This window comes from Mytilus edulis, chromosome 9 (assembly GCF_963676685.1).
Source record: "Mytilus edulis chromosome 9, xbMytEdul2.2, whole genome shotgun sequence".
Taxonomy (NCBI): Eukaryota; Metazoa; Mollusca; class Bivalvia; order Mytilida; family Mytilidae; genus Mytilus; species Mytilus edulis.
The window spans coordinates 63,870,184-63,894,355 of NC_092352.1; the positions used below are offsets into that span (position 1 = coordinate 63,870,184).

At 31.6% G+C, this 24,172-nt stretch overlaps 1 protein-coding gene across 4 annotated transcripts in view; it reads left to right on the forward strand.

Annotated features, from left to right (window-relative positions):
• Positions 1 to 1,153: 1,153 nt before the first annotated feature.
• LOC139488805 (probable E3 ubiquitin-protein ligase HERC4) overlaps positions 1,154 to 24,172 on the forward strand; it is a 248,104-nt gene continuing 225,085 nt past the window's right edge. The window contains exons 1-5 of one of the 4 annotated variants that reach the window (XM_071274726.1): positions 1,154 to 1,411; positions 7,776 to 8,047; positions 12,041 to 12,203; positions 14,016 to 14,092; positions 23,659 to 23,848. In XM_071274726.1, the coding sequence (XP_071130827.1) occupies positions 7,813 to 8,047; positions 12,041 to 12,203; positions 14,016 to 14,092; positions 23,659 to 23,848 (665 nt within the window). In that variant the 5' untranslated portion in view covers positions 1,154 to 1,411; positions 7,776 to 7,812. Of the gene's footprint in view, positions 1,459 to 7,775; positions 8,048 to 12,040; positions 12,204 to 14,015; positions 14,093 to 23,658; positions 23,849 to 24,172 lie in introns of all 4 variants that reach the window. The other 3 variants (XM_071274728.1, XM_071274727.1, XR_011656085.1) reach the window with 3 other exon arrangements.

Genomic DNA, 24,172 nt, shown 5'->3' on the forward strand with positions numbered 1-24,172 from the left:
GCTAGCTATAAAACCAGGTTCAATCCACCATTTTCTACATTAGAAAATGCCTGTACCAAGTCATGACAGTTGTTATCCATTCATTTGATGTGTTTGGACTTTTGAATTTGCCTTTTGCCTTTTAATTTTTGATTTTCCTTTTTGAATTTTCCTCGGAGTTCAGTATTTTTGTGTTTTTACTTTTTGTTAAAAACTTGTCATTCAAGATCAATTAACAAAATTTACGAACTCTTTAAATTACATATGGTTTATGGGGAAGCAATACTAATACTTTCATTTTATAAATAAAGCAGTTTACGATCAGCTTTAATATAGAATAAGAATAAAATATATATTAATGTAGTTTAAGCAAGTTGTATTAGTTTGAATAATTTAAACGGACAATCTTCATTTTTTCCCCTTTAGGTTCAGGATTCATCAATAACAATTAATGTACTTTGTTTCTAAATATGTTCCTGTATAAAGTCATTCGTTCTCTTCAATAGACTTTTGTCTAAAATAGAAACAAATAGGAAAACAATGTTTTGCGAGCTTAAATACAACTACCCCTATAATCCATTCATGTCTTTTATTTCACCGACAAGGTCCGTATTTTGTAACTCAACCATTATATTTTCGATAAAATTCTTTATAATTTCAATGATATATTATACCTTTCCTATAACAAAATTCATATTTCATAGAGAATGATTGAAAACAGTTAAAGATATTGAATAAATCTGACCGCAGTCTTTTCAAGCAAATTTATGTTACTTAATTTTCCGTTCAGTTCCGAGTTTTCACACACAAATGGTATTTTGCATATATTTTTTTTAAAATTTTATCATTATAATTAACTTTTAGTTTCACAAAATCTAAAGTTGAAAGATATCCATTGAATATTAAAAAAGTTATTGTAGTTAGAATTAGTCCGACATAGATTTTCAGGTACCTTCAGGTCTTTTCATTTCTCCGTTCAGGTCCAACTTTTGGCATAAAAAAATTGTCTCTTATTCAACATTTTTAAATTTTAATGAAATATAATTATTTACAATTAATAAAATTCCAACTTGAAGAAATTCCATCCCGGCAATAATAAAATTAAAATTTATTGCAATTTGAATAATTTTAGTCGTATATTTTCAGGTCTTTTCAGGTCCACTTTCAGGTCTTTAGTGTAACCCCCTGCACCGTATCAGAACGCACCAGCACAATGACCTAGCAGGTTTTGGGCCGAAGAGATGTAAGGCCGAACGAAATGGCTTGTCTTTGGGTGGGTTCCTGGTTCATTGTGGTTACCACCTTACTTAAATAAATAGAGATAGGAACCAGATCGTTAACTAAAGAAAAACAGTAGAAAGCCAACTTCTAGAATCTTCAAATAATATCAAACCCGAACATATTTTGCCTTTATTAATCCATTCAGTTTGTAGTAAGTTATAGAGATAGTTATATTTGTTGTCCATTATCCATGCGAAGGTAAGTAAATAGCAATATAAGGTGTCCAGTTTCAGAAAAGTACTTTTGAAAAGAGTTTTTTACTTTTGGTGTCAGACCACCAATTAAAAATCCCTATCTGTTCAACCAAATTTTGCAATTTTCACAGCTTTCTAAATATTTTACCTTCAGTTTAACTTCATAGAAACCAGGTATATCCTTAATTGTACATGTATCAGCTTTCTACATGCCAATTTTCACCATACCTTTAACCCTCTTGCTGCCAAAGGGACATTTATGGCTTCTACACACAAATCTTGTTGATTGTGTAGAACGTCAAAGGTCCATTGTAACGTCACAATAATCAGGGGCACTGACAACGTCAAAATACGGCGTCAAAAGGGCGATTTTGGCGTGAATGAAGCAAACTGAATAAAATGCTGTAAAAGTATATTTAAAACGGATGTCAAGAAATGATACAGGATCATAAGCTTGTTAGTACTATAATACTAACTTATTTAACGTGTTTGCTAATTATCTAGTTTGTCATTTTCATGTAAAATGTTGCAATCTTTCGAGAAATTTGTTTTACATTTTTTTCGTACATCTATCAATCAGAATATCTCATATAAATCAAAAATCTTATCCCTGATAAATGATCATAAAAAAGGTAACTGTTATACTTGATTACGTTAAATATTAATATTCATTCACAATACACCATACACGCTTTATTTAAAAGAACTGGATAATTTATTTAGGGCTCAAATACCACGATTGAAATCTCAGTTTGGATTTTTTTTGGTAAAAGTACACACATGTTAACCGATGTACTTGTATTGCCATACGATATTTCAATACATTTTAAACCTGTTTCATCATTGCCTTAAAAAAATTAATTTCATTCGAAATGGGGATGTTAAATTAGTAGTAGACACAATGATTTCTATTCCTACCAAATATATCATAGATATCCTTTCCCAGTGGCAACCTCTTTTTTCTGGCATTCACCACAGATCTTTTACTGTGTAGGACTCATTGAGCAATAGATTTATTGTATATTGAATTTCAGACGTCCTTAATATTGCATGAAATATTTGCCACTGAACGTTGAGAAGAGAACAATTTATCAATTAACAGATTTAAAGATATTTCGTGTATGTCAATTACAGTGTGTACTTTATCATAGTAAATGAAAATGAATTATTATTGATTCAGGTTCACTTGTAGACAATAGAAATTCATTTTAGAGAATTTCTTTCCTCGTTTTCACTACATGCACTAGGTTTTTTTTAATTCGTATTCTCTAAAATTTAAGCAATAAGTGGTCAACAAAATTATAATAAACATGATTAAAACATAAACAAAATGAATATGGAGGATAATTTTTATATAAAAAATATTTCCTCGCCTACCGAAACAAGGATTGAAATCATGATAATTTTAATCTGACACTTTTGATACTTTACAACAAGTAGTAGTTCATAGAATCATAGGACAGCTGCTCGGAGATTTTATTTATTTTTATTAATTTGTACACGCTCTGTTTTTATTTTCATTTTCATTGAGTGCCGTTGTTTTGCCGTTTATATAAGTAAGTAAGTAAGTAAATTTTTTATTATAGTGACATGTATAATCACATTTCAGTAAAGTACAATATATTACATACACAATAAAATACACCCGACCCATTGGGTCTATAAGTCACTTTCAAATCATAAAACGTAATTATTTTATCACGGATTTCAAACAAAATAATGAAAAGTAAAATTAAGCTATTAAAATTCAAAATAATTAATTAATAGTGATTTGAGAGATTTTTGTACAGTATTTATACCAATTACCTAATCAAAAAACAAGAATAAATATTTTACTATTTTATAGGTGGTTAAGAATCATTTATGCATTTCACTTGACAAAGATAAAACAAAGTCGCCTTTAAAGCTAGTATAGCAATTGGTATATTATTTTCACTTTATTTTAAGACAAGAAAGATAAAAAAAATATATTCCAAGGTTAAAAGTTGTATTTAAATAATCTTGTATTAAAAACATCGTTTATGACAATCTTAGAGCATATTTAACTTCCGTAAAATTACTTATACATCGTTTTCATAATTACGGCTACATTAACGCGGGAAAAATTATGGACGGCGGGAAAGCGCAGTTCTACAGAGAGGCACAAGTTTTGCAACGTCACAGATAAGAAACGTCAAGATGCTTTTGGTGCGACAAAGCAAAAAAAAAAAAACTCAGCAGCAAGAGGGTTAAAGCCTTCTAACAAAATAACTGACCTTCAAACAGAGGTACTCCAAAAAAAATGCCTGGTTTTCTGGAAATCTAAAATTAGTATACTATGGAGTGCATTAATCCTCAATTTTTAATGCAAACTCATAGACAAGTAAATTTTGGCTCAAAATGATCTAGATATATTTCTCTTTCACCAAAAGTTTCATTTCTTCAAATTGTTGGTTAGTTTAAGTAAACAAGGACATCAAAAGCACTATTTTGTGTCAGAGTAGGGCTACTTTTACATACGTTCTAAATTGGAGGGAGTAATTGGTGGTCTGACACCTTTTAGTTTACGGAATAATATTATATTATTTTCACTTTATTTTAAGACAAGAAAATTAAAAAAAAATATATTCCAACATTTGTCCAAGGTTAAAAGTTGTATTTAAATAATCTTGTATTAAAAACATCGATGTATCTAACATGTAATCCAATTGATGTATCTAACATGTAATCCAATTGATGTATCTAACATGTAATCCAATTGATGTATCTAACATGTAATCCAATTGATGTATCTAAATGTAACATGTAATCCAATTGATGTATCTAAATGTAACATGTAATCCAATTGATGTATCTAACATGTAATAAGCTAATGTACGATATCACTGTCCTGTGAGTGGCATAATAAACATTCAAAAAACACCAAATAAAGTTTTTAGTAGGAAGATTTGGGACTATGATCACGCATGCAGACCTAACTAATTATAAATTTGATCTAAGTGAAGTAAATTAGGATAATATTATTAATAATAATGACGTAAATGTTGCCGCGACAAAAATTACAGAAACTAAAATGTATATTAAAAATAGCTGCAAAACATATACCTTGTAAATTTGTCAAGTTTAGATCTCAAGACCTGCCATGGCTAACTGGTCATATAAAAAAACTAATTCGGTGCCGAAAAAGACTTCATAAAATGGCAAAAAAGAAAAATACTGCTGATTCTTGGCGACAATTTCGGTACATTTGTATGTTAGGAATCAATGCATAAATTTTATAAAAACAGCTAAACTTGACCTTTTTAACAAACAAATAAATATATTAGAGAATCCAGAAACCAATGTTAAGAATTGGTGGAAGCTTTTAAGAAATTTATCTGGACAGTCTTGGAAAGCGTCAAATTATCCCCCTTTGTTAGTAAATAATGAATATATAGAAGACGATAATGAAAAATCAAACGCATTTAATCTCTTTTTTTGTAAGCAAGCTACCGTGGATGATTCTACAGTGTCTTTTCCTAATACCCCCATGTCCGATGATATACCAATTTTAAACAATACTGTGGATTCATTTTTATTTGTGGTATACCAATTTTCGTGGGTTTCGTGGGTCACAGCGAACCACGAATTTAAGAATTCAACGAAGAATAATCCAGAGAAATGTGTATGGAGTCGGATGTTTATTTCCGGTTATGTTATGCAGTTCTGGTATAGTGTTGACTAGCGATAAACATTGTAACATAACACATGTGTTTTATTGAAAGAAGATACAAGTATTTTGATTAAATCTATAATAAATATATCAAATATCAGTGATAATTTACTTTTTAAAATTGATTAAAACTGTTATGGAAAATACTGCAAGTTGTTAATTACCGTGTCATAGTTTGGTTAAACAGCGATTAAAAATCAATAGGATTAAGTACAGGGATATTGCCCGTACTATTGTAATCAGCAATCCACGAATTTACGTATACCACGAAATGTCTTTTTTTCTCTATCCACGAAAATTGATACCCACGAAAAGAAATGAATCCACAGAATTATCATAACCGAAGAGGAAGTGTTTGATCACTTGTCTTTGTTAGATGTCACTAAAGCGACGGGCCCTGATGAAATTAGCGGTAGGCTTCTGAAGTACAACAATGTATGCTGCTCTAGAGTTAAGTAAGCCCCTGGCTCAGCTTTTCAATAAATCTATACGTGAAGCTGTGTATCCAGAAACCTGGAAATTAGCAAGCGTTATACCAGTTTTCAAAAGTGGTGATAGAGAACTGGTGTCAAACTATAGACCGATATCACTTTTGTCGATCATTGGTAAGAGTATGGAACGTTGTGTTTTTAATCATTTTTTAACTTTTTAAGAAAAGATAATATAATAACAAGTGCCCAGTCAGGTTTCATGCCTGGAGATTCTACAATTAACCAACTCTTACACATAACAGATTTATTTGGCAAAGCTCTTGACGCAGGAAAAGAGATTCGTGTTGTCTTTTTTTATATAAGTCGTGCTTTCGATCGAGTCTGGCATGAAGGTCTAATTTATAAACTTAAAAATATTGGTATAAGAGGAAACCTATTAAAGTGGTTTATGAGCTATTTATCAAATCGAAAACAAAAAGTTGTTATTTCAGGTCAATCCTCAGATACTTTTGGTGTAAATGCTGGCGTCCCTCAAGGATCAATATTAGGCCCCTTACTTTTTTTAGTATATATAAATGACATTGTAAACGACATAGACTGTAATACATGTATAAAACTATATGCTGACGATACTTCCCTTTTCATAGTAGTTGAAGATGAATATGCAGCAGCGAGTAAATTTAATTCTGATATAGAGACTATCAACAATTGATCAGTCCAATGGCTAGTACATTTTAATGCAAAAAAGACTGAAGCTATGACAATTTCCAAAATCAGTAAAACCCCATCATCCACCTCTTTATATGAATGATGATATGATTTCAGAAGTAGAAAGCCATAAACACCTTGGTTTAATTTTTCATGAGGATGGTTCATGGCATTCTCATGTCAATAAAATAATTGAAAAGATAACACCTAGATTAAATTTATTTCGTGCCTTGAAATTCAAATTGAAAAGAAAGTATTTACAAACTTTATATTTAAGTTTTATCCGACCCTTATTTGAATATACAGATATCATTTGGGACAACATTCCAGACTATTTAAGTGATAAACTAGAAAACATGCAACTTGAAGCGGCTAGGATAGTAACTGGGGGTACTAAGTTATCATCCATAAATAAATTATACGACGAAACAGGATGGGAGTTATTATCAGAAAGACGTAAAAAACACAAAATTATAAAATTTCATGAAATGTTTCATAACAAAACCCCTGATTATTTAAGCGATATTATCCCTCAACAATTGTTTAATATTCATAATTATGACACAAGACGAACGAATGACACGCAACATATAAAGTGTAGAACTGCATTTTACCAGAAATCTTTTCTTCCCTCAGTTATTCGATCCTGGAATGCTATTCCGGACGATATCAGACTAAGTCCATCTAAATTTACACTTAAACGTTACCTTAATCAAAATGTAAGTAAAATACCAAATTATTATTTTTATGGAGACAGGAAAGGACAAATACTTCATGCCAGACTTCGGTTGGATTGTAGTAATCTGAACGAACATTTATTTAAGAGAAATCTTGTAGAAAGTAAAAACTGTACCTGTGGTAGAATCGAGAGCAGTGAGTAAGCATTTTCTTCTCGAGTGTAATAATTACTCCCTTGTCCGAAAACGTACGATAGAAAAAATTCCGTTCTCATACAATATAGAAACACTTCTATTTGGCTGCAATAACCTCAATCAAGAGGAAAATCTACTCATGTTTAAACAAGTGCAACAATTTTTGGTAGATTCGAAGCGTTTTGGCTTATAGCTTCCTTCGTGAATGATTAGGATTGTAATTGGGTGAGACAGTCTTGACAAAGTCCTGTAAACACACTGCCGCTGGTACATATATATATAGGAAAGATCTGACAAAAAAAAATCAACTTTTTTATTTGCAGTTATTTCCCTTTATCTTTTTTCTACAGGGAGACGGATTAATATAAGGGAAACCTTGTTTCTGAATCCCTTTGTAATATTGTATCACTGTATTTATATGTGTATGTCATGTACATGATTTTTTTTAAATAAAATATGTTTAAAGTAACATGTTATCCAATTGATGTATCTAACATGTAATCCAATTGATGTATCTAACATAAAATGAAATTGATGTGTTTTGCATAAAACAAAATGTATGTGTCTTGCATAAAATGAATTTGAATGCAATTCATGTAATTCTTTATATTATATATAGGAAATGACTAGAGAAGAGTAGTTTTGACACAGAAAATATGATATCAGCATTTTGTTGGGGAAGTGCTGACCATGGCCAACTTTTTACAGAAAATGATGAACCCATCTTGTCACCAAAGGAAGTGAAGCTGAACTTTGACCAAGAGGTCAAAGACATTGTTGAAATCAGTTGTAGTGAAGGCCATACTCTTATAGTTACTTCTAATGGGTCATGTTATGCTTGTGGTTGTAATGACTATGGTCAAATTGGACATGATAGTGCAAACAAACTTGGTAATTCACTTTACTTTACACCATGAAAAACATAAATAATTGTTTGCATTGTTTATCAGACTTGTTCACTTAAAAATGTATACAGTATTAATGGATGGTAAAATGTATAAAAGCTTATTTATAAAGGCAAATTTATTACAAAATTACCTGCAATTTGTACATTTTGCCATTGATCCTAATGCCTAATATATTTTAAGAGCAAGGACAGGATGCAACACTGAAATTGTTAGTCAATTTATAGGTCATCATATTTTTTATGTCCATCCGCATCAATTTATCAATGAAATGCATGTGATGTAGTTAATTCACAAAACTTGAACAACTAGTTCCATGATTGCAACAATTAGTTTATGTGAAAATAGATTTATTTACTATTTTATATAATTTCACAAGATTGAATTTCAGCTGGACTTGGCAGGCTCACTTGACAGTATGACTGATATGTACAGCAGTATCAGAAACAAAAATGTCATTATTCTCTAAATATCACCACCATTTCAGTGATTCAATATCTCGCTTGACACATGAAACATAGGGATTATTATCTGGCAAAGATGTTCACTAATTGTTTGCAGTAAAGATTTTTTAGAAGGTAGACAATCAAGAGGCTCCATACCTAGTATACAGATGCTTTAATATATTAACAAGTTTCTGTTAGTGATATGCTTGGTCTCATTTTCATGGTATAGCAACTGCTTAAAAAGATATTTTTTTTTTTTTGTCATTTGAATCAAGGGCAGATCCAGACATTTTTTATTGGTTTCATTTGACCTTGACCTCCTTTTTAGCTTACCTGGCCCACTTGACCAAGTTAGCCTTTCTCATCTCTAGGCGTCTGTTGTTGTCTGTTTACTTTTACAAAAATCTTCTCTTCTGAAACTACTGGGCCAAATTTAACCAAACTTGGCTGTAAGCATCATTGAGGTATTTAAAAAATGTGTCCCATGACCGGGCCAACCAAGATGGCTGCCATGGCTTAAAATAAAATGTAGATTTTGGCTTATATCTCTGAAACCAAACTATTTACAGCAAATCTGATTAAGGTAAATTTGTTTTATCAGGTGAAGATCTATCTGACCTGACATTTTCTGACAAATCAGCCAATCTGCTGTTGGGTTGCTGCCCCTGAATTGGTAATTTTTCAGTTTTTGGTTATTATCTTGAATATTTTTATAAATAGAGATAAACTGTAAACAGCAATAATGTTCAGCAAAGTAAGATCTACAAATAAGTCAACATGACCACAATGGTCAATTGACCCCTTAAACATAGGAGTTTATAGTAAATTTTTAACAAATTTTGTAAATTTTGTTATCTTTACAAAAATCTTTTCCTGAAACAACTGAGGCAAATTAGACCAAACTCAACATAAGGGTATCTAGTTTTAAAAATGTGCTGATGAACTTGTCTGCCAACCAAGATGGCTCACATGACTTAAAATAAAACATAGGGGCAAAATGCAGATTTTGGCATATATCTCTGAAACTAAAGCATTTACATTAAATCTGACTATGGGTAAAAATGTTTATCAGATTGAGATCTATCCGCCCTGAAATTTTTAGCCGTTAGAAATTAGAAATTTTAAGGAAGTGTTGCAGTTTTGGGTTATTATCTTGATTATTATTATACATAGAGATAAACTGTAAACAGCAATAATGTTCAGCAAAGTAAGATCTACAAATAAGAAGTTGAAGAGCATTGAGGATCAAAATTCCTAAAAGTTTTGTCAAATACAGCTAAGGTAATCTACTCCTGAGGTAGAAAATTGCTTGTCTTGCCTGCAATGAAAGTCACAAAATGTTAGACATAGGGATTTTAATCTTGCAATGTGGCCAGTTGCGTAAACTATTTGTGTTAATCTTAATATTTCTAAAGGTAGGTGATATGAAGGCTTCATACCATCTATACATGTGCCTTATAATAAGAAGTTTTTCTGTCAGTCATATGTCTGTTGTGCTTAACCTCATTTTCATGATTCAGCTCTTTGCAGGTTTTTATACGACTGCAAAACAAGTTTTGGGTCAAATTCTGCTATCACACTGTTGTCTTCTTCTGAAAACATTTGGTTTCAAACAATAACTTTAGTTTTAGTGTAAGGATCTCTATGAAATTTTATCAAAATGTTTCAATACCACAAAAGGTACCCAAAACCAGCACTTTTTATACGACCCCAAAATTTTTTTGCCTCGTATAATGCTGTCATGTTGTCTGCGTCTTCGTCGTTGTCTGCGTCGTCGTCCGAAGATACATTTAGTGTCTGGACAATAACTTTAGTTTTAGAAAATGGATCTCTATAAATTTTTACCAGAAGGTTCAATACCACTTAAGGAAGGCTGGATTGATTTTGGGGGTTATGGTTCCAAAAGTTTAGGAATTAGGGGCCAAAAAGGGGTCCAAAATAAGCATTTTTTGTAGTTTCAAAAAATAACTTGTGTTGAAGTGTATGAATCTCTCTGAAATTATACCACAAGTTTTCATACCATGGAGGGATGGTTAGTATTGACTTTTGGGGGTTATGGCTCTAATTGTTTTGGAAATTAGGGGCAAAAATAGGGGGAAAACTAGGTTTTACTGGTCAATGGACAATTAAGACTATTAAAGCAGTGTAAGGGAGGTACAATGTAATTCAAAAACATTCAACATACAATGTTGGGTATGTTCGGATTTTCCTCCCTTACACTACTTGTAAATTATGTATAGAGCAATGTCAGGTTTTGGACTAATTGCAAAAAAGGGGGGTGGTAGTAGTTTATGTTTTTTTTCTCCAAATTTCTCAAATTCCAAATTTTTGAAAAGTTTAAAGAAGAAATCTTTAATTGCACAATATTGCGCAATAGATTTGTAAGATCTTGACATTTGTTTTGTGTCGGAAAAATCATATTATGTCAAAAATTTTATCACAATCCAAATTCTGAGCTTGAATTTTGTGTCCATACTTGCCCCAACTGTTCTGGGTTCGACCTCTGCGGTCGTATAAAGCTGCGCCCTGGGGTGTACCAGGTTTGCTTTTAAGACAATAATTTTTGTATAAGTATTTTGATTCTCTGAAGAAAAAAAAAGGTTTATGGGGTGGGGGTAGGCAATTTTTAAGAATTTCAGAAGTTAAAAAGAAAATTTCTTTAAATGTTTTATATTAGAAAAATTGGAGGTCACAATTTATTTTGCTAATTCTTTGTATATATATAGTCTGAAAACAGATTTACTAAGTATGGCACAACAGCACAGTGTATTTCATACAAGCAAGAAATTATCAATTGAATATTAATTGAAATCATATAACCAGTTTCAAGTTCTTTGACTAAATTTGTTCTGTTTCAGAAACCTCTATTGTGTCAAATATTTAATTACAATCCAAATTCAGACCGGTATCAAGCCTGAATAGTTGTCCATTTTTGCACCAACTGTTCAGGGTTTGGCCTCTGATTGAGTGCTGTCATATACAGCTGCCCTCATCTAAGCAGTTATTATATGAATTTCACATTTGTTATGAGTATAAGGTTAACAAGGCTGTAAAAAGGCTTCTAATTGATTTTTATATGCTTGTTTACAGGACATATTAACGTATATCTGTCCGTCCTTCGTCAGCATGTTGGACATGAACTCAAAAACGCTTTTGAAAAATTTGAAAAAGGGGATTTCCTGTTTTCTGACAATAACTCAAAAATGCCTTCACCAATTTGTAAGGAATTTTCTGGTGACATGAGCTTCCTTTCAATAAAAAAAAAAAGTCTAATATAACCTGATAACATTGAGAAGTTATTGAACTTTCTTTGAAAACAAAACGGGTGTATCATGCCCTCATGACACAGCTGTTTATTGGCCTTTAGTCTAAATCAGGTAGTTGTCTCATTGGAATTATACCTCATTATCTATTTTCATTAGGTAACATTTGACCTTGGAAAAAAAGTTGCATTTTCCCTTCTTCACAAACACATCCACATGGAGGTTTTGATAATACTGATAATAGATTTACACTTCATTTATTTATTTCAGGAAAAGTATCATCTTTGAATAATCAAAAAGTGATGAGTGTAGTAGCAGGATCACAACACAGTTTGGCATTGACTGAAGCTGGTGAAGTATTTAGCTGGGGTGATAACAGTTGTGGTCAGTTAGGAAGAGGGAAAGTAGATGAAAACCAGGCTAAGCAACCTAAGTAAGTAGTATGGATAAGGAGTAGAGGCACTAAGTTTACGATATGGACTGAGCTACAGGAAAAAAACGTTACCATTACCACCGATGTAAAAACAATTAAAGATCTTGACCCAAATTTTATTGGGTCAGGATCCCTAGTGGACCTTGAGATGAGGAATTCAGATGACGCAATTAAAAAAAATATTCGTCCCACATACAATTGTGGATGCTGTGATTTTAAAAATGAATATATATGAACAATAAGAACTGTTTTATAGAGCTGATGTGATGAAAAAAGAAATATGTAGATTTGACCTGAAATAAATTTAAGAAAGGACAATTTTTTTATTGAATTTTATGATCAGAATTTTGGGATTATTTCATGAGGAGAGTGACATTTTTCACCATCTTCCGGGGTCCAGCAATTTGCAAAAAAAGTACTCTCACTTGCCACCCCGAAAATTTAACCAGACATGTATAAATGTATCAGCTTCGATATGAGCCGTCATACATGTTTAAGTAAACAATATGGACTGAGCAACGGAGGAAAACGTTACCATTACCACCTATGGAGAATTAATTGAAAATGTTGAGCCATATGGTAAAAATGTTCATTAGGTTAAGATCTATCTGACCTGAAATTTTCAGACAAATCAGACAACCCCTTGTTGGATCGCTGCCCCTAAATTAGTAATTTTAAGGAAATTTTACAGTTTTTAGCTGACCTGGCCCAAAGGGCCAAGTGAGCTTTTCTCATCACTTGGCATCCGTCGTCCGTCGTTGTTAACTTTTACAAAAATCTTCTCTGAAACTACTGGGCCAAATTTAACCAAATTTGGTCACAACTATAATTGAGGTTTCTAGTTTAAAAATGATGACCCAGCCTGCCAACCAAGTTGGTTTTCATGACTGAAAATAGAACAATGGTGTAAAATGCTAGTTTTGTCTATTACCAAATGTAATTTGAAAACTTAATTTAAATAGAGAAATTTGACAGTGGGGCAAAAAAGTTCAGAACGATTAGCTCAAAGATAAAGAAGCATAGAGTCAAAATTTTGTTTTGTTTTGAGAAAGTGGAGACATGTTTGTTTTGATAAAATTTTGAAGTTATTAAAAAAATTATGACCATTTTCAAATGTAGATGATGTTCAACATTAGTTTTGCCCATTCAAATAATTCAATTTAATTTCATTGTTTGTATTGCAATTAAATATGACACATAATTGCTATTCTATAATACCCTAGTACATAGCTAGATTAAGGAGAAACTTTAAGTCATAACATCAATGTGATCAAAATAAACAAACATGGCACCTTAGTATTAAATTACAGTGTAAGTTTTGACAAGACCTATGTAGATAAGTTTTGTCTGATTTTGAATGAAATTATTCTACCAATGATATTATTTTAGATTGATAAATTAAAGATAACCTCGTATGGATGTTTAATGAGTTGAAATGTCTATAATTTTCTAAAACATCTATCACACAGGTAACCAGTAATTTTTGCATAATTCTTACTAAACAAGTAACATGCAAAGTTATCAAACGTTATTTATGATAGGGAACGAGTTGGGATATATAAACACTGTAATTATTTGTTTTATGTGAGGTAGATTCCTTTGGGTAAATTTAGGCAGTATATCTGTATGTAATACTTGTTGTATAGCTCTTTTCTCAAACAATTTCAGCATAATCATAATCAGTTACTATAATAATATTTCATTCTACAATGCTTTGCATGGAAAAGTAATATTTTGTTAATAATGTGTTTTATTTTGTTACCTCTCCTCAATTCTTGTGTTTAAGAAATTTATTGTAATTATATTTTTCAGAGTAATAAAGACATTGGTTACATATCATATCATACAGATTTGTTCTGGCAACAATCATTCTCTAGCCTTAAGTAATGGTAAGTCTAGTAGATCTGGTCACTAAAAGTTGATAAAAAAGGCAGCTTGGTCATAATTTGACTTCATTTACTCATTAGCTCTTAATTTTTTGTAACAGTTTTACTAAAAGTGTTATCATTTTGCATAGATGTTGGTAAAACATATAATGTATGTAAATATATACTTCCCTTTGAAATAATTTTCAAAGAATGCATGATCTGTACAGTTTCTCAAATTTCTGAAAAATTGATATTCTAGTATCATACAAATTCTCAGTATGACAAAAATTTTGTTTCAAGTTAGAACCGACAAATTAAACCTTTCATACCTTTTGTTTCCTTGAACTTGTTTTGAGTGTTGGATGGTCAACTAAAGTCATATGAAACTTTGAATTTAAAAAAAATTAATGCATATAAAAAATGGAAAACAACACGTTTAATAATTTATTGCGTCCGAAGCGCTTTTCTGAATTTACCTTCATCAGGAACGCTCAAAGCCAAACATTTTAAATCCGAAGATGTATAAGTACCGAAAATCGTTGAAGAGCTATATGTCAAAAATACCTAAAATAAATAACCAAATTCATCTTAAGCCAACTTTGCCTGAGGGAGTTGAAATTTATAACTAAATGGCTTGGTTTTTTTATTATAAACCTTTTTTTTTTAGAAGAAATTTACTTTTTTAACAGTATTTGTGAAGTAAAAACCATTTATTGATTTGGGGATGTACGGCGGGCGACTGCCAAACAGTGACTGTTCCATTACATAAAAAGCCTTTGACAATTTTTTTTTAAATTTAGATATGTTGTGTCTTGCGACTATAAGTTCAATTTTCACAATTTTAGCTCATCTATATTTTGAGTTGTGACCCTTATTAATTTCCAAAAGTGGTATTTATAATGTGATTGAGTTATTTCTCTTTGTTCAGAAATGGTTAATTATATACATGAAATTTGATTACACCATGGTTAAAGTCATATAAAACGAGTGACTGGTGAAAAATAATGTTTATCCAATTCTTGAACCAATGCATGCATATATCATACTTAGTCTTCTGTGCATGATTTTATCATTTTTCACGTAAATATATTGTATAATCTTCAATTTTTTTTCTCTCTCTGTCTGTTATGATTTAACAAATATGGCAACTCATTAAATGCCGTGTTTTGACTCTGAAGTTTACCGATTTTCACCTCATAGTAAACAATCAACAAAAAGCATGATTATTGAGCATGTGTTTAAGAGGCAATGTCAGAGAGCACCAGGCAGGACTGTTCAACTAAAAAAAAATAATTTGGTCAAAAATATAGTTTACCCTTTCAGTATAACATACTGACCGGGAATATATAATTTTTTTTAAATTTTTTGTGAATTTAACTTTTTTTTTTATGAAATTCAATATAAGCGCTCAAACTGCGAATTTTCATTGAAATGTATGGGGGAAAAGCTAGTTTGTAACCGTTTTCAATGATCAATCACAGGAGAAAAACAGCAATTATGAATAAAATACCTATATGGAAGTCTAGTACTATGTTGGTGTAAAAAATAATGAAAATAAAATGTTTGGTATCTTTTTGATTTTTTTCAAAAAATAAGGTAAAAAAATGCTAAAATAAGGAAAATTGAGAAAATTGAAAAATGCCAGTTTCTAATCGTTTTCAATGATCCATCATTGGAGAATAACAGCCCTTATGACTAAACTACCTATATGGAAGTTTAGAACTATGTTGGTGTAAAAAATAATGAAAATAAAATTTTTGGTATCTTTTTGATTTTTTTCAAGAAAAAATGTTAAAATAGGGAAAATTGAGAAAATTTGAGAAGAGCCGTTTTTTGACCGTTTTCAATTATCCATCACCAGAGGAAAACAACACTTATGACTTAACTACAGATATGGAAGTCTAGTACTAAGTTGTTTTAAAAAAATAATGAAAGTACAATTTTTGGTATCTTTTTTACTTTTTTACTCAGTAAAAAAATGCAAAAAATAAGGAAAATTGTAATATTGAGAAAATTATGCTTTGGCAACCCAACATGGTATTACATGGATTAAGTTGCAAAATACCATAAACTTTTGCATCTTTATTGTATTTATTATGTTTTAGTGATAGTTTTTGATGAAAAAAATTAAAGAAAAAAAGTTGTAGTCTTGTCGCCACTTTGTTCCTTTGGTTGCCATAGGCATAGCAACCATAAAATGTACACTATTCATTTCCTGTATGCCTTTTTTGTACAAATTTTCACCATGGAAGTACTTAGTTGGAAGATGCAAGACAATTCTCATTGAATTGGCAATTAGATCATAAGTCAATGCCACAGATACCTACAATACAATTTTTGCTGTACTTTGACCTTTGACCTCAAAGTAAAAAGATGACTTTTGTTTACAATTTTGTGTCGGGAGCATGATCTGTTTGCCCTTTGACAAAATCTTTTGATATTAGGAAAGGGTGCAGCACCTCAAGACAATCTGTTGTGTTCCAAGGACCATCATCCCCAAATTTATCCAAACCTTCCTTTTGGGGTATTGAACCATGTGAACAAAATTTCATAGAAATCCATTAATTTAAACTTAAGTTATTGTCCGGAAACCAATGTGTCTTCAGACAACAACAATGATGACATCATACAATTATACATTCCCAAAAATTGTTAGCGGTCGAAAATAATAAATGATTAGATCCTCATTTCTCATCCTTATATATTCTTAACTCCCAACTGGCATGACCATTATGACCATGGATCTTGTCCATTTATATTTTTTTTTGGGGGGGGGGGGGGGAGGATTTCAAATCAAGGACGGACACCACATGAATACATTAGTACATGCATTTATATAATTGATAGTGACAAAATCTACAAATAAGAAATAAGCATGCTCTTGGTTTTTGCAAAATCAAATATGATATGCAGAGTGGTTTAGTTCTTTATTGAAGGCTGTACCTATTACTATAAACTTTTACATTGCATGGTCTCTTAATGGAGAGTTGTCTGATTACAATTATGCAGAGGCGGATTTAGGGGGGGGGGGGGCAGGGGGGCTTATAAAGGGAATCACTGAAGCGTGTCTGGAGCGGGCCCCCCTTAGGTCAGTCGGTGGGCCCCCTCTTATGAAAATTTCTGGATCCGCCACTGTTATACTACATCTTCTGATTTTTATTGTGTTCCATAGCAGTTTCTTCAAAACCTTTGGAAATAGAAGCACCGTTTATCTTCATCACTTGGTTTGTATAAAAGTCAGAATATGACAACAGAGAATTTTTACCATACGTCACAATGATTATGGCCTAAAGAGAACTATGATAGGTACATGTAGCCGTGAAATTGGCAATCATATCAAATCTCCTTTGTTAATAAGACGGATAACTTGGCCTGATTAAATGTGACATATACTTAGCTACAGTGTTAACATAACAATTAGTTTATTCTGTTTATTAATTCAATCCAAGATAATTGTTTATTTGAATGACAGATCCATGCATTTTGCGATCATTGGATTTTAACGAGAGGGTTCACTCTATGGTCACTATGCAGTGGCGGATCCAGGGGGGGGTTCCGGGGGTGCGCACCCCCCCTTTATTTTTGCAGATCAATGCATTTGTATCGGGACATATCGGGACATATGTTTTGCACCCCCCCTTTGCCCTGGGTTAGCACCCCCCCTTTCGAAATTTCCTGCATCCGCCCCTGCTATGCATATGGAAAATATATCGGCAAATTGCTTCCTGGAAGCAAGCAATTTAAAAAAAGTAAACTATAAGTGGACAAATTAAAGACTTTTCTTCAGAAAAAAGTATATGTACATAAGTTTAATAATGAAAACTATCCATTTTGTTATAAAAAACGTATGCATCATTTTTTTTTAATTTGAGGTTTCATATGACTTTAATGTCTTATCTCACAATTACAATTGGAGAGACAAATTTATTTGAAAATGTTCTGTTTCGTAAGTCTTGATGATTAAAAGCTATGTGTATAGTTAGAAATTTACAGTTCATTGTTGAAGATAATTACAGATGATTTTTATACATTTTTGAAAGACATTGTACTCTATAAATAATCATATAATTGTATCAATAAACCAATTTGACACAATTATATAAAGTATGTTCCCTATTGAAATTTTGAAAACAAGGATATAAATAATCAATAAAATTTTTGTTTTTTTTATCTTTTATTTGGTAAATCAAGATTTTACTATACAAATCCTTGGGTAAATTAATATATTGTTTGAAGAATGTTGTGGTAGATTTGTTGGTTTTTTGTCTGGCCTGCAACTTTTGTTGCAGAAAGCTCGACATAGGGATAGTGATCTGGCGGCAGCGGCTACGGCAGCGGCGGCGTAAGCTCACTTCTTAAAAGCTTTATATTTATATAGGTGGAAGACCTGGATGCTTCATACTTTGTATATAGATGCTTCATGTTACGAAGTTTCCGTCAGTCACATGTCCAATGTCCTTGACCTCATTTTCATGGTTCAGTGACCACTTGGAAAAAAAGTTCAAATTTTTTGTAATGTTGAATTCTCTCTTATTATAAGTAATAGGATAACTATATTTGATGTGTGCGTACCTTGCAAGGTCCTTGTGTCTGTCAGACAGTTTTCACTTGACCTCGACCTCATTTCATGGATCAGTGAACAAGGTTAAGTTTTGGTGGTCAAGTCCATATCTCAGATACTATAAGCAATAGGGCTAGTTTATTCGGTGTATGGAAGGACTGTAAGGGGTACATGTCCAACTGGCAGGTGTCATCTGACCTTGATCTCATTTTCATGGTTCAGTGGTTATAGTTAAATTTTTGTGTTTTGGTCTGTTTTTCTCATACTATATGCAATAGGTCTACTATATTTGTTGTATGGAATGATTGTAAGGTGTACATGTCTAGTGGGCAGATGTCATGTGACCTTGACCTCATTTTCATGGTTCAGTGGTCAAAGTTAGTTTTTGAGTTTTGGTCTTTTTATCTAATACTATATGCCATAGGTCAACTATATTTGGTGTATGGAAATATTTTATGATCTTTATGTCAGTCGCCCAGGTTTTATTTGACCTTGACCTCATTTTCACAGTTCATTGCACAGTGTTAAGTTTTTGTGTTTTGGTCTATTTTTCTTAAACTATAAGTAATGGGTCAACTATATATGTTGTATAGAAGCATTGTTAGTTGTACATGTCTGCCTGGCATGGTTCATCTTACCTTGACTTCATTTTCAAGGTTCATTGGTCTTTGTTTAGTTATCTTGGTTAATGTTAAGTTTATGTGACAGTTGTATTGTAATAAAGCTTAGCTTTATACTTAGGACTATCAACATAATATCAATGATTAGTATAGAAGGCGAGACATTTCAGCGTGTGCACTCTTGTCTAAACTAATTTTCTGAATCAGAATGCTATATTTTTATATTTTTATGATGAAGTGACTTTCCACATAAATTGAATACAAACTGTATATACATGATATATATATAGGGTTCTTTGAAATGATGAATGTAAACCTGTATTTATTTTCATTATTAATTAGATAATATCACATTAAAGTCCATCTAAATTAATCTTTTGTTTAATTTCTTCATAACTTATTTTAGAGAATTAAGTCGTCACTGGTTGATGTTATTAAATGAAGTTGAGTTATTTCCCTTCAAACAGAAATGAGTATTTAAAAAAAAATGAATTCTTGGGGTTCTTTGATATGATAATTTAAAATTGAACTTATATTTTGGACATTGGACCGTAATAGGTAAATTGATGTAGGAAGATGTGGTATGAGTGCCAATGAGACAACTCTCCATTTTTTGGATGAGGAAGTTTAGTTAGATTATAAAATTTAAGTACAAGAACATTGTTTTAATCATAGTAATTCCATATTTTTATACGACTGCAAAAATTGAAAATTTTTTGGTCGTATTTTGGTATCACGTTGGCGTCGTCGTCTGCGTCGTTTAGTTTTCGCACTCTAACTTTAGTAAAAGTGAATAGAAATCTATGAAATTTTAACATAAGGTTTATGACCACAAAAGGAAGGTTGGGATTGATTTTGGGAGTTTTGGTCCCAACATTTTAGGAATTAGGGGCCAAAAAGGGCCCAAATAAGCATTTTCTTGGTTTTTGCACTATAACTTTAGTTTAAGTAAATAGAAATCTATAAAATTTTGACACAAGGTTTATGACCACAAAAGGAAGGTTTGGATTGATTTTGGGAGTTTTAGCACAAACGGTTTAGGAATTAGGGGCCAAAAAGGGCCCAAATAAGTATTATTCTTGGTTTTCACACAATAACTTTAGTATAAGTAAATAGAAATCAATTAAATTTAAACACAAGGTTTGTGATCACTAAAGAAAGGTTGGGTTTGATTTTGGGAGTTGAGGGCTGAACAGTTTAGGAATTAAGGGGCCAAAAGGGTCCAAAATTGAACTTTGTTTGATTTCATCAAAAATTGAATAATTGGGGTTCTTTGATATGCCGAATCTAACTGTGTATGTAGATTCTTAATTTTTGGTCCCGTTTTCAAATTGGTCTAGCTACATTAAGGTCCAAAGGGTCCAAAATTAAACTTAGATTTTAACAAAATTTGAATCCTTGGGGTTCTTTGATATGCTGAATCTAAAAATGTACTTAGATTTTTGATTATTGGCCCAGTTTTCAAGTTGGTCCAAATGGGGGTCCAAAATTAAACTTTGTTTGATTTCATCAAAATTTGAATAATTGATTAAATTATGCCAAATCTAACTGTGTATGTAGTTTCTTTAATTTTTAGTCCCGTTTTCAAATTGGTCTACATTCCAAAGGGTCCAAAATTAAACTAAGTTTGATTTTAACAAAAATTGAATTCTTGGGCTTTTTTGATATGCTGAATCTAAACATGTACTTAGATTTTTGATTATGGGCCCAGTTTTCAAGTTGGTTCAAAACAGGATCCAAAATTATTATATTAAGTATTGTGCAATAGCAAGAAATTTTCAATTGCACAGTATTCAGCAATAGCAAGAAATCTTCAATTGCACAGTATTGCGCAATAGCAAGAAATTTTCAATTGCACAGTATTGTGCAATAGCAAGAAATCTTCAATTGCACAGTATTGTGCCATAGCAAATATTTTCAATTGCACAGTATTGCGCAATAGTAAGAAATATCTAATTGCACAATATTGTGCTATAGCAAGAAATCTTCAATTGCACAGTATTGTGCAATAGCAAATATTTTCAATTGCACAGTATTGCGCAATAGCAAGAAATATCTAATAGCACAATATTGTGAAATAGCAAGAAATTTTCAATTGATTAGAGTTATCTTTCTTTGTCCAGAATAGTAGTTGAATCAACTTAAATCATTGTTTTATACAATAAACAATGTATATGCACTTTTACTACTTATTCTAAAACAATCTTTTACAAGCACCTTTTGTTACATTTTAATATTTTATGATGTATTTAAATGAATAGTTATTTTTGCAAACTCCATTAGAAATTTGAATTGAGATCAGTTTTGGAAAAAGGGAAAGGGGGCTGTGAAAAAAAAATGGGAGGGGGAGTTAAATTTTTTTTCATTTCAAATTTCATAAATAAAAAGAAAATTTCTTCAAACATTTTTTTGAGAGGATTAATATTCAACAGCATAGTGAATTGCTCAAAGGCAAAAAAAATATTTTAAGTTAATGGAACCACATTCATTCTGTGTCCGAAACCAATGCTGTGTCAACTATTTAATCACAATCCAAATTTAGAGCTGAATCCAGCTTAAATGTTGTGTCCATACTTGCCCCAACCGTTCGGGGTTCAACCTCTGCGGTCGTATAAAGCTGCGCCCTTCGGAGCATCTGGTTTTTACCTGCGATGGACTCAGTTTGTTAGACTGTCCGTCTGTACAAATAAAATATACATCAAAGTTTTACAACACTCATTTTAAAAGGAGAATTAAGTTAAAAGTTTTCTTGGCTTTTTAAAAAGGGATTGATTAAATATTTGGCCACAGCTTGATAATATTGAGTTGAAGTGAGCAAGCTTATTTTTACATCTTAAATGAAGCCACGCTTGTTTGATGATAGTAAGAAATTTAACTACACTACAGTAATTGTACATGCACAATGCAAGGACATTTTTTGTAAAACTTTTCATTGTTCTAATTGAAGAGAATGATTTTTAAAATGTTTGGTCTGGGAACAATCAGTAATGCTACAGTAAACATGCATAGAATATCTAGGAGCACAGTATCATAAAGGGCTTATCCAACTTAATTGTGATGACTTATTAGGTCTTTCCACTTTTCTGTGGAAAGACCTATTGTTTTTCTTCTAATTATTTTTTATTTTTTCTCCGCCAATTTTTGTTCTTGCGATAAACATTTGTATTGCAATATGTCGCTTAGATATTTGGTATATGATATCGAACAGTTTATGCGCTTTTGAAATTTACCCTGCGTAACTGAATACTTTTCTTTGTAGGAGCTATCTCCCCAAACACTGTTTTCCTTGTGTCCACAACTCCTTCGCAACCGTAAAAGATTGATAAATTTATTTTATAAAATTGCTCGTTATATCCTTCACATGATTTGTGCAATTTCGACCGAAGCAATATGAACGCTCCATATGAGAGTTATTTCCCCTTTTGTATTTGAAATTTTGAAATGTATTTTAAACTGGAACACCATAAGTGATAGAGACCTAGGATCTTTTGATTTGAGGTCCTTGGTCCAAAAAAATGAAAATTAGGTCAAGGTCAAAGGTCAAGGTCATATTCTAATTTTTGAATTGGGCTTATTTCCACTAATTTCCAGAAATCGTATAAGATATCGACAAATTATTTTGACTAAATTGTTAGTTGCGACATGTCGTAACTTAATAATTTTAGTTGAAAGGGTGCGAAGACAATGATTGGGAGTTTTTGCCCCTATCATATCTAATATTATGTGTAAAGTGATATAATTTATTAACCATACATATTAGAGACCTAGTGTCTTTTGATTTGAGATCCTCAGTTTGTGACCTTGAAAATGAGGTCAAGGTCATAGGTTAATTTGACGTTCTAGATTTTGACCTTTGCTTTAAATTCATATCTATACATCATAAAGCCATATGTCGATGATATGAACTGACATTTTAGACTGATTTTTAATATTTTAATATCAAAATAGATATTAACTGGTGGAAAGACCTTCAATTGTTCTCTGAACAATTGGTTTTTAATTTTACAATGTTTTCTTGGAAGAATTACAGAAAAATATAAAAAATTTAACTTTATTATAAAGGCGAGGTCTGTACACTATATGGATAAAGAACGGCAATGAAAGTGCTTTACTATCTACTTACTAGTTGCTTCCTATTTTTTTTATCCCCACATTCAGTGGAGCAAGTATTAAGTGTTACCCTTGTCTGTTGGTACCTTTGGAGTTATATCGAGTACATTAACTGCATATTTTGTCCTTCAGAAGGTTTGTTGGAAAAACACTACTGTAAAGATTTTACAAGAAATCATGGGAAAGTCTTTCATTATCAGTTATCTTTGGTTTAATTTATTCATAACATGAATCATTATAATTATGTATGTATATTTGAAACCTTTTTGAAACCATATCTCTATCTTTTTTTTTAGATGGTATTGTTTTTTCTTGGGGAGCAAATAATTATGGTCAGTTGGGAACAGGTAGTTCTTCACAACACATGGATATACCCCAACCCTTGCTTAGTATACGAGGGATACCAGTATCACAGATTATAGCTGGGGGAAATCATTGTTTCATTTTGTCTATGTCTGGTGCTTTGTTTGGATGGGGAAGAAATAGGTCAGTATAAAGTATGAAATATGTCAGGATCATATATAGTGTAAAGAAGATAGTACTCAACTGAAATATGAGTCGACATAAAACACATTGAATGAAAACAGTGATAATTGCCCACTGATATGTTACGCTGACTAAGTATTTTATTCATGTGATTCCTATGTCATATCTATTAGTAGATGGAAATATTGAAATCCATGTACTGCTAAAGTTCTAAAAAAACTATCATGGTGGAGAACCATAGTTATAAATATTATTATTCCACTGCTTATACATATTGATAGTTTAATCAATATTTGATTGGTTGACACTTTCCCATGTGTAATT